Source organism: Amphiura filiformis, chromosome 12 (assembly GCF_039555335.1).
Source record: "Amphiura filiformis chromosome 12, Afil_fr2py, whole genome shotgun sequence".
NCBI lineage: Eukaryota > Metazoa > Echinodermata > Ophiuroidea > Amphilepidida > Amphiuridae > Amphiura > Amphiura filiformis.
Genome location: NC_092639.1, coordinates 52,024,971 through 52,037,318, shown reverse-complemented (window position 1 = coordinate 52,037,318; position 12,348 = coordinate 52,024,971). Strand labels below are relative to the sequence as shown.

The 12,348-nt window shown below is 35.4% G+C and overlaps 1 protein-coding gene across 1 annotated transcript in view; it reads right to left on the bottom strand.

Annotated features, from left to right (window-relative positions):
* Window positions 1-12,348, bottom strand: part of LOC140166377 (uncharacterized) — a 47,465-nt gene that overhangs the window by 17,210 nt on the left and 17,907 nt on the right. Inside the window, exons 2-3 of the mRNA XM_072189828.1 lie at window positions 6,491-6,643; window positions 176-453 (exon numbers count right to left, since the gene is read on the bottom strand). Of these exons, the coding sequence (XP_072045929.1) occupies window positions 176-453; window positions 6,491-6,643 (431 nt within the window). The remainder of the gene's footprint in view (window positions 1-175; window positions 454-6,490; window positions 6,644-12,348) is intronic.

The following is a 12,348-nucleotide window of genomic DNA, read 5'->3' as shown; positions in this document are numbered from 1 at the left end:
TATTTGCATGAGAAACTAAGTATCAACTAAATTGATATAAAGGGCGTCAGCTCTTATTAAAGTGGTTCCTTGTTATGCAAATGAGACAATTTACACTCTATAGTTTTTACACCGAGATTTCGGAGCTTGCTCTTTGTATGTTTCATATGTATTAAAAATCGACATGGGCACAAACCTCAAATGCCTCTGGACAGTGTAGAGGTATCTCCAGTCTCTGCCATCCTTCCATAGCCGCATGCACCGTGCTGCCCCACAACTTCCGTCCTTTACACCCATACACATTCAATGTAGTGCCTTCCAAATCGTTAGGGGCACTTCTCCAGACGTAGAAGTAGAAGACCAGGGCACCTTCACCGTTGGGAAGAGTTATTTTTGGTGTCATCATGTCAGTTTGTACTGGGTAGGCAACCACGAATTGTGAAGAGTCTATCACAACAGTAGAAGCATAATAACCTGCATGGGAAAGGAAAAGATATTAACATTAAGGGATCCAAAATGAGCGTTTATTGAGTTTCGACAGTATTTTTTGTGGGACATGAGAGCACCTCAGACCTATCGAATTGCATTCTGAATACGAAGCATGTCTTTCTGATATCAAATAATTTTCATTTTTTTAAAATCACAATATAATACAAATTTTATGACAAATTATAAAAATTTGATATTTTTCAAATTTTTGATATAAAACAGTCCTCGAAGTAAATTATATAAATCTAATGATATATTCTTAAAGTGTATGTAGCAGGAGGAAAAGCCGACGGTCAATTGAAAATTTTGACCTTTCATATTGAAGATATGGATTTTTTCCAAAAGACCTAATTTTTTTTTTGGTGTTTTGGGAAAAAAATCCATATCTTCAATACGAAAGGTCAAAATTTTCAATTGATCGTCGGCTTTTCATCCCACCTACATACACTTTAAGTATAAATCATCAGATTTATAAAGTTTACTTCAAGTACTGTTAAATATCAAAAATATCAATTTTTAATGATTTGCCATAAAATGTGTATTAAATTGCGAATTTCAAAATATCAAAATTATTTGATATCAGAATGACATTCTTCGTATTCAGAATGCAATTCGATATGTCTGATGTGCTCTAATGTCCCAAAATAAATACTGTCCAAACGTTCATACCCCAGCCCTTAAAGCGTGAACATTGGTGAAAGTAGTTGATACATGGGACTTTATTGTTGACGATATAAAGGCCTTAAGTTCACGAAGTTCCCTATAAAGGGCTATAAGGCCAGAGATGCAGGGGATGAAGCTCTGCATTGATGCTAAGTATACGCCAAATGTTGATGTGACGATGATGATGATAATGAGGTTCTGCATTTATAACGACGACGACGACGACGATGATGATGATGATAATGATGATGATGATGATGATGATGATGATGATGATGATGATGATGATAATGATGATGATGATGATGACGATGATGATGATGATGATGATGATGATGATGATGATGATGATGATGATGATGATGATTGTGCAAAGTTCTTCAAATATGTCTGGTGGATAGGGCACTTGCGAGTTAAAAGCCCTAAGATGAGACAAAGGAGCTCAAAGGGATGTTGTAAGGTGATGTTGACATTTCTTTCATATCATTTTGGTTTTGGCTAGTTCATGGCATCAAGCAGTCATATGGTATGGGCCTCAAATTGTTGCTTGTCCAAAGGGCCTTAAGCGGTCCAGGTCCCGGGGTCCAGGCATGCTGCTGATATCATCATATCAGGTCATTTCAGGATATTAAACATTCTTGGCTGAAATTCAAGAAGATAGCCGAATTGATAGTGAATGATTTCTAAATGATTCCCCTAGACGCATGCGACAAACTGGCTGACACTGTGAGCATGACCAGTTATTCAAATCTCGAAAATTCGAGTGACTGAGGAGAAATACACATTTCCCCTCTTTCCGTATGGTGCTCACGGTGTCAAAAGTGCAATAGTTCATGCAAATGGCAGAACCATTTTGACCGTAAAAGTGCTTATATGAAACACATTAAGAAGCTTTGAAACGTCTTGTTCACAAAGTACTTTCAATTGAATCTTTGAAAGACTTTATAAGTTCATTCCAATCAGTCTTCGGGATCAATAGATGTTAAGTCTTGAAGTTATGAACTTTGTATCTGCAGTGAACCCATGTGAGTGACCTAAGATGTCCCTGTCTATTAGTATTCACTGGCTACACGACAAGGGCAGATGCTAAAAGTTGTCACATATTTCTAATGGAAAATGTCTATTTGGGAAATTAGGGGATGTATCCACTTGTGTTCTGGGATCCCTACAGGATATAGTGCATTTGCTATCCAGGGACCTCAACAAGTGGAAGTTATAATGTTCATCCTTCAATTAAAGACGTGCTCAACCAAACTCCTATGGTCAAACTAACAAATTGGTACTAAGATCAACTTCGTTATATATCTCGTTATTTGTAGCTCTTATTTTGATATGTTTCAAAACACGAATTTTTGCAACCTACAAAAATGTGAGAACTTATCCAAAATATACTGAAAGGGTCTGAAAGTCCCTTCTCTTAATCATAAAACAGGTCGTTTGAAATTGTGTTTGAGCCTATATTGCAGGATATAATAATTATATTGGTCAGAACTATAGCAGTGAGTGTTTTTGCATGGCATTTCATAAACACAATAGCAAGTTTTGGTGGCTTCTATTTTGTCTTTGGTACCATATGTCCAAGGTGTGTCTGAAAGACTGCAACGAGTGTTTTTAGCATAACATCTAGACAGCGATGAGACCACACAATACGCTAAAACAAAACCTTGTGCACCCCAATGACAAAAGTGAGTGTTTTTGTCTTAAAGGTCTATTTATTGATTTGCTCATCCGAAGGATTGTGAAAATTGTCCGAAGGATTGTGAAAATTATCAAAATTCAGATTTTATTCAGATTTTTTGGCACGGACGCCGACAAAATATCACTGCGTGTTTAGTTTTAGTTTTTTAGTTTTTCACCATTAGGTCTATAAAATGTATACAAAGTTAGGTTTCAATAACAGGAAACTTTTTTTGGTGACGACACCATGATAATAAGGCATAGAAATGTTGTTTTTTGCCCCCGAAAGCCTATTAGTGATCGCGCGCCATTATCATGATTATCGGGGATTCCTTTTTTGTGATGAAGGCACCAGCCGAAATGACCGTATTCCAGAATGTAATGAACATAACTCTGTATACTCCCCCGGGGAGATGATGTATTTTGCGACACTCATACCCCCCTGGAATAGTGCATAATGGGAAAGAGGGAAAAAGGTCTATACCTTAGATTATTGGTCTATACAATGACGGCTGGCGACAGTGAGCACAAATAACTATGACGTCATTGCCCTAGACAATTTCGCGTATTGAGAAACGACTGTTTTTATTCGTTTTTTATGGTCAATATGAGTTTGTTTTAAATAAAACCATGTGATTCGTGCTTGATATTTTTCTAACATGTAAGGCATAATGTCTTGATTACCGGAGAGTTCCTTTAAATGTAGACAACAAAAACATTATGTGGCAATGTAGCAAACTAAGTTGAAGAAGGGTATTTACAAGTTCTTTGTATGGAAAAAAAAAGGAATAAATTTGATGAAAAACCCGAAGGGGTATTTGAAAATATTAAAAACGATCATGGTTACTAGTAACAGTACTATATGTACTAATTCTCAGTGCCGGATATTGGTCCAATCGTTCAACAGTTTAAATGTGCTATTGCACTTTGGTTTGTGATGCAATTTAAAAATAAACGTTTGTTTTGAATTAAATATGGTATGGCAGATCCTATACGTAGGTTACCCCTTGTGTATTTTATGATTCAAGCTGTAGCCTATATGAAATCTATGGTGTTTTTCTGATCTGTCATCCACTATTAAGTCAATAAAGTGCTAATTTCACGATATCCATGATATTGCAAGTATACAGTTGAGGCGTCCAAAATATAAGATGATACATTTTGACGCCGTGGTTCAGAGAATTTCAAAGGTTATGCACTTTGCCCTCGAATCAGCATGTAGAGTCTAATAATATCATTCTATTTCATACAAATCATAATTAATTTAAGTCGTTATCTTAAGGTTCTTGTTTATTTTGGTATCAGAAGCCCATAGTTTTTTCATTGAGATTATTAGGGCGGGATGATATATTATTGTGTAAGCCCACAAATGACGATACCGGTTTGCTCCCCGGAAAGAACCCCTTTTTGGATTTTGCAGCTCCAATAGACCCCCTAAATTTGACAAAAATAGAGGACCGAAAGACCCTTAATTTTTAAAGTTCCAGCTCTTAAGACAAATTTCTCATTCCTCACATTTTTTTTTGGTTTTTTCTTCTGGTGATTTCCAACCAAAAAGCCAAGAAAGACCCCTGATTTTGACTGCCCTCAGATCCAAAAGACTCCTTTTACCTGTTCGCAACTCCAAAAGATCCCATTTTACCGTCACCCAAAATGTACGATGTGCTCCCCCGGGTGCATGTCAAAATATGTTTAATGTGTGTTAACCCACAATATTCAAATAGTATTCCAGGGTTTTTCAAAATATTAATACACATTTTGACTGACAAAGATTTTGATATTCTGGCATGAAATGATGAGTGAATGTCAAGGTCATTCTACCATGGAGTAGCAGAAGACATGCAACTTAATCGAACCATCCTCATAACGGGTCGGTCACACACCTTTGTACAGTATTTGTTGTAATTTTGATATTTTAGTTAAAACTAGTAAAAAGTAAACTTTATAAGTCTAATGATTTGTACTTAAAGTGTATAGCTGAGATGAAAAAACGTCCATCTTATGAAAATTTGGACCTTTCACATTGAAGATATTTCCCCCAAAACACCTAAATATATTTGGGAAATGTATATTTTCAATACAAAAGGCCAAACTTTTCATAAGATAGACGGCTTTTCATCCCAGCTACATACATCGTTAGATTTAAAAAGTTTACTTCGAGAAATATCATTTTTTATAATTTGTCATAAAATTTGTATTGAATAAATAAATATATAAATAAAAAATAAAAAAATAAATAAATAAATAAATAAATAAATAAATAAATAAATAAATAAAAAACTATATGATATCAGAAGGATATTGCTCGTATTCAGAATGCAATTTGGTGCGTCTGATGTGCTCACATAATACTGTGCAAACGTCGCTATCCGAGACCTTAAGATATCTTGTGACTCTTCAGTAATAAGAACACTCTGTAATAACCAAGATAACAGTGTTGTTTAATTGACCCATATTTCAAAATATTAAAGAGCCTTAATCTTGGGCATTAGGTTTGATCATTAATATTTTCGCTTTCATGATGAACTTGATGAAACCATGTCATCTTAAATTATTGAACTGTGAACCATGATCATAGACCATGATCGAATGCATGCTATATTGGGTTGCCCTTTTCCAATTAATCTATTAATCATGTATCCTAATCGTAATTAGGACTATATTGGAAAGTATTTAATTAACAAATCATGGAGTGTAGCCAACCAATTGGTTTTTAATTCTTGTTATATAGATACAGTTCAATAATTAACTACTTGGAAATTTGGAATAATCACTGAAGGCTTTACTGAAGCGTTTATACCGTACATGTGTTAGGGGGACACCTCACTGAAGCATATCACCGGAACAAGTTTTCAGGTGTCGCTGAACGGTATATAGTTCATTTTTGAAATGTGTTAACATGGTTCAGATTTAATGGGAACAAACTATACAGTATTATAAAGTAACATTAGGTCTTAATTTACTTTTAGCTCAATCAATTGCGCTTTTGATCATTTAAAAATACCAGTTGAATAAGCCAAATCGGCGTTGGAAGTTTGCAATGCATTGTGGGACAGTTTTTGCAGTTTTGGGACACTTTGCCCTCTGACCTATTGGGAAAATTCAGAAAAAATTGGTTTTTGTGCGTATAAATATAATCTAAAATGTTTTACAAGAATGGAAACAAACTCAAAAAACATTATTATTGAATACATTTATTATTTAAATATTTTTAATGATAACATTATGACAATAATAAATTAATTGATAATAATTACAGTCAGAGGTCAAAGTGTCCCAAAACCTCAAAAACCGGAAGTTACAATGGCGATTGGGCTTATTGATAAATATCGTGTGTTTCCTGCTTCATTAAGTTGCAACAGTGCACGAAGAATAATGTGTTTCATAGTTTGAAGTCTTTGATAACATACACAGTTCTGTTAACGTTTGGGTCTGTACTAGGGGGGAAAACTGATAACTTGTTTTTTCTGTTTGTTTGTTTCATTTTACCTTCCTCTTTCATTATGTACATTCATTCAAGACTCATAAAGATTAAGAATTATAATGAACTATATTGAGCAGAAAAATTAATTTTAATAGTCATCATACTGTCGTTTTCATTTAACCTATATTTTTCATCCCTCGCAATGAATATTAAGAATACACGTTGTTTTCTTCTCTAACTTTGTCATACCACACTTACCATCAGCCGTTCCTGTTGTATGGTCTTTAGGTGGTCCATAGACCTTCCCTTCAAAAGATTTGCCATTGTTTAACGACCATTGGATACCACCTCCTGCAGTACGCACCACGAACCCACAATCCGTCGGCATCTCAAAATCACATGATAACAGTTCTAATATGAAGAAAGAAACATAATATTATACAAATAGTTTAAAACATACTCTAAATAAAAAATTGTAAAAATTGTCATTAGGTTTCACTACCTGAAGAGAATTGATCAAACATTGAATTCCCTCCTGATGTTGGTATCTGTCAATGAGTTGACCAGATCCGACACCAGGCTGTCATTATAGCTAGAGGCAGTATGACACAGTTGGGTCAATGACTTACATAAAAATGACCTTGTGGGATATTTAGTTCCCAGGAAGTGAGTTTTGCCTAAGGTTATTTGTGGTGAAATGTTCATCCCTCACTAGAAGAGTTATTACCATTGTTTTGGTTGAAAGAGGAGGTGAGACATGATCAATTCTGTTCAGGCAGTAAAACCCAATGTAAACATGTTGTGTAAAAAGGGAACAGAGTAACAAAATGCCTAATAATAACAATAACAGAGAAGACTTTATTAATGAAGTGCTAAAATTAGGATTAATGTCCTGTAATTGTCAAATGGCTGTGCAAGCTCTAAAAGCGTGCATAATCTTTCATTCTCCATGCCTTTCCTGCGAAAGGCAACGGCCGAGCATCCCTTTAGTAACTGGATGATGTGCACACTTCTGGTAAAAGAAACAGACAGAATGACACCTGCATTATTCATGTAGAAAACCACCATGTATTTCAAGAGATACCTTGCTGATAATATCACCATAGCAACACTAGCAAAGATTTCCTGTTTAGGGAGGTTCTAAAAACAGTTCCATGAATTTTTTTTATCTTATCAAAGTGCCTATATTCCCACCAACTGACGCTGCATCCCATGTACACATAATACTACAATTAAACCATTGAAGTAAAATGTAACATTTCCTCTATGAATAGAACATTTTCTGTCTTAAAGATTTGTTTCACTTGCTTGTATGTGATGAAGACTCCCTGATTTTCTAAACAAGGAATGAATGTTGCCAATTTAAGATCAGGGTTCCTTGTTAATTCTAGGAAGTTGTTCGCACTAAGTCGGGAATTACCGGAGATATACCGGACATAAATGTCTCACTTACTGTGCCATGCTCCATATGTACCTTTTATGTATTAAGAAGTAACAAGGAGGCAACGCAGGGAGACTTTAAAAGAGATTATCAGTGATTTGCTAAACCATAAAGTAGTCAGCCTTTCCGCCCAATGTCGGAATTACCAGAGCATGAGCTGCTTTATATAATCAAAGAAGGTGATATGACGTCCGATCTTACTTTATCGATGCAATAGAGATGGGTTGAAATCAATCAGATCCATTTTATATTCATAAAAAATTTCAAACATTCTTGTTTAATTGGTACATAAGAAACTTTCTTTGTTTGGCACTAACTAGTCTTGTGGTTTTATCTCAAAGTGGAAACTATCTTTATATTGTGGAAATGAGGCAACAAGTACTAGTATTTTCATCAAAGACGAGGGTTTAGAATTGTCAAAAGATATGCTTCTTTCATAATCAGAAAGAGTGGACATCCATAATCACGAAAATATCGATAAAAAGTATTATGTTATATTTATTAGTAAAACTGTATTGCACCCAAGCAGGATTTTTGTTGTGTGCGCCGTGCCGTATAATTCAGTGCGTATGAAGAGATGTAATGAATAAGTTTGAAATGCACAGAATACCATAAAAATTAATAGTAAATACATATTTTTGCATTTTCAGAACAAGCCTAGTGATAAAGCAAGCGTGATAAAGCAATCTGATAAAATTCTGACATCAAAATGAAGATCATATTATTTAATACTTCAGGATCGCGTGATCGGCTCAAGTGAAGTTGTCGAATTCGGCAACCATGTATTTACACTAGCATTGTTGATCGCTTTGTGGCACAACGTATGTTTGATTTGTACAGAAAATGTCTAACGCCTTTAACTGAATGTAAGACTTAGTGTCATTATATTACTAAACATGATAAAGGGCGTTCAAACATTGTTCCTTGTTATGCAAATGAGGCAGTTTAGGCTCCGCAGCTCTTACACTGAGATTTCGGGGCTTGTTCTTTGAACATGAAAAGAGTTTTCCGCACGACTACTTGGTGCGGACTAAAACGACTGAATATCACATTAGAAAACTCAGGGAATGTAATGCAAATATAACTGTAAGTTCAAAAATAAACAAACCACAACAAAAAGACAGGCACATATCTTTTTGATACAAATTTAGAATTCTAAGAAGTTTACACGTGGCAAAAAGGTGTGTCCATTTGGAGTTTCGAAGATAATCACTGTATGCATTTATTTGATTGAAAACTTATTCATTACTTCATTAAGATAAGTGGAAGTTAAAGGCAATATGTGTCGCCTTTACCTGGTACATGTTTGTCAATATCAATCATTACCTTGAAATCCAATGTATTTTTAATCCTTATTAGCCTTCAAAAACCGCACAGGAAAGTCAGATGGTGCATTTTGATATCGACTTATTCAGCTACATGATATAATTGATTACATCATTGTTCCTCGTCTGAATTCCGCTAAATAATAACATAATATGAACCAAAGGCTTTGAGTTGATGGTTTTAAAACATTATAAGTAGGCCTACAGAGGCCGATTCAAATAATAGTTTTTGAAATATATAATATTACTATAAGCCTATCGGGATATGATTATAATCAAGACAGAAGACACCTTATTTTGGCCAATTAATGGAACTGTCTATAATTTGGTGGCCGTTGTGCCCCACCTTTAATATCATAAATATAATGCGAGCTTTGCATCAATGCTTTTGTCTATTTATGTGTTTGTTTGTTGGCGTGTTTTCATCGCCCACTCTATCAATGCAACTGATTTGTTTTTATTTTGATTTGTTAGTTTTTTGTTGGTGTAGACGACGGGAACGATTGTTTGTTTTCAACTCCTACTGACAGTTGAGATTGAATTAAGCACTTCCTTTCTCTTGACCCAAAGGCTGACATTAAAATTGTTAACTTGATTGTTAGGAGTGGCCTTCTTTTCCTTGTTCTTTGTCTTCAAATCTGTTTTCTCACTTCTCTTTCCATACAGGCCAGCATGCTTATAAGTTAGGCTTTTTAGCCTGGCTTGAGCATTTTGTTTGAGCCTGGTCCCATCAGGACCCAAGCGTGTCTCCACACGGAGCGACCGTTTAAACAAACAAACGCCCACTCGTACAGCTATATGGCATGTTGTTACCCCCCATTTTGTTGACCATGGATTTCGTGCTCATGATCTTAAAATCACCATTGCCAAACTAATGTATTTCATTGTTTACCTGGTGGATGACCAAGGTAAATCTTCGTTATTGGAGTAATATATGAAGTCCACACTCCTCCTGTGGAAGTTTTTGGAATTATCTTTCACAGGGGGAATGTGAATATCAAATGGAATTAGCACATCAATCAACTCTATTTGAAAATCACCCTCCCTATGTGGAAGATTAAGGTAGGCCTACTGTTGAATCTTTCTCAGGGTCTCGGGTGTATGAAATTCAAATGAACATGATGAAGCTGCCCAAATGCGTTCATTTCATAATCTTCCACAAAGGAAGTGTGGAGTTTTTTATTTTCAAATGGAAGAGTTCCTTTCAGCGAAAAGTAGGTTGTATTTGTAACGTGACTATCCCGTTTTTACACTCGAGATCCGGAGAGGAAATGGATCCACGTATATAGTGTCAAGTTTTCCCAAATGACTCCACCAATGCGTCCAAAATTAGGAGTAATAGGAAGTCGTTGTGAGCCATATTGCTTCCGATAACTTTGACGAGTATTAACTCATTAAGATGAATATATGATAGGTAGATCCACCCACTTGTTTTAAGAAGTCCCATTAAAAGCTTAACAACTTTTAAAGGGAATATCAAAGACTCTTTTCCTGTAAAAAAATAAGTGGCGAAACTACTCCAGTGTGTTTTGTTTTGTTGCCAGTCTCCTGATGAAGGTCAAAGTTGTCGCCCAAAATTTGAGGTACGCTTCATTTTATGTTGAGATAATAGGTTAAAATAATTATTTATGAAGTCTACCATCACTCATCAAGGCACGCCAAGTATACCCAAATATCAGCCATCAAAAACTGTTACAAATATTCCTTTATACCAAAAACATTGGTGGACTGGAAATGCCCTACCCGACCACATAACTTCAATAAAGGACAAAGACAAGTTTAAGGCAGCATATCTCTGTACTACGCCCACATGAGAAATAACCAAATCGTCGGCACCATTTCTGCTAATTTGGCTCCTTCGAAGGGTGTTTATAGCAGTATTGCAACCAGAACCAGAACACAGAAGAACTTTATTATTGAAATTAATCTAATACTGGAACTACAATTTTGCAACTCACTACGTTGCGTTCGATACCATCAGGCTTCATCTGACATCTGATTGATGATGGTGTGACGTCAGACGGCTGATGAAGTATGATGGTATCGGGCACAACGTAGTGACTTGCCAAATTTTAGTTCCGGTATAATATTACATTTAAAAATAATGTTTGTACTACTGGATGAATTATCTACACCAATATAAACACAGATAGACGAGTCAATTTACGTATGAGCTAGAAAAAATGAAACACCAATGTTTTTGTTTGCTAGTGACTCTAAACACCCTCCTGAACAACATATCCACAAAGGACAAAACATGACACATGGAGAAAATGGTAGTTCAGGGGTGAACTTTTAGGTGCTCAAAGCTGAGCTCCTGAACAATTCCAGGAGAGCAATTAATTGAGCTCCACTGATTTCTTTAAACATGTTAAACGAAGGACTGGTAATTTGCATCTATTCAAAATGGCCTCTAATGCAGGACTCAATTTTCAAAATTGGGCGAATATGGATAAAAACCATCTAATTTTATTCCTCTCATTATTAGGATTTAGAACAAGTATAGTTTTTTCCCTGTGTCCTTTTTTGTCCGTTTTGGATATGTTGTCAGGGGGTGTTTAGAGTCACTTGCGAGCATAAACATTGGTGTTCCATTTTTGTCTAGATGCGCCCATTTTGGTACTTAAACTGACTCGTCTAAGACGAACTTTCATTCCAGTGGAAATTTACTTTAACTATTGCTTCTTGCATATTTTACATGCATGTATTGTGTCTATTGTACAAGTAAGAAATCAATACGTGACTTGTAATTCAATGATTCATTATTTAATAAAATTTCCAAATTTGCCATTTGTTTATCTCAACAGCCATCTCGGAGAAAAACCATCATCGACATGGAAAAGTGCACAAGTCTCAGGGTTTTAGTTTCAAAATTCAATGGGGAATATATCTGATGGGAATGTACTTTATACCATGGTCTTGCTACGAGTCATTAAAGGAGTCATACGATATAAACACATCATAAAAAGAAAGTCCCCACTACTTGCCATAACGTTGCGCAATATTAACGTAAAGCAATAACATTGACATGAACGTTGTGAAGAATTTGTAAGCTGCAATATGATACCAAACTTATCTAAAAAATAATTGAACAATTAATGATTGCATTTAATTTGGCGCGATTCAAAAAGTTGCAACGATATTTACTGTGTAAAAGGATACGCTTTCATTAATATCAAGCATGCATATTGCTCTCCAAATAGAATAGAACGCGGTCATGTAGAGCTTGTTCTTGCTAATCGACTACACACGCTGACTGCCCCTCTCAGGTGAGTGGAACATGTTAGTGATGTTACGGTTATGTATTTTAATACCGGGTAATCTGTTGCAACATTTAAATCGCATCAAAT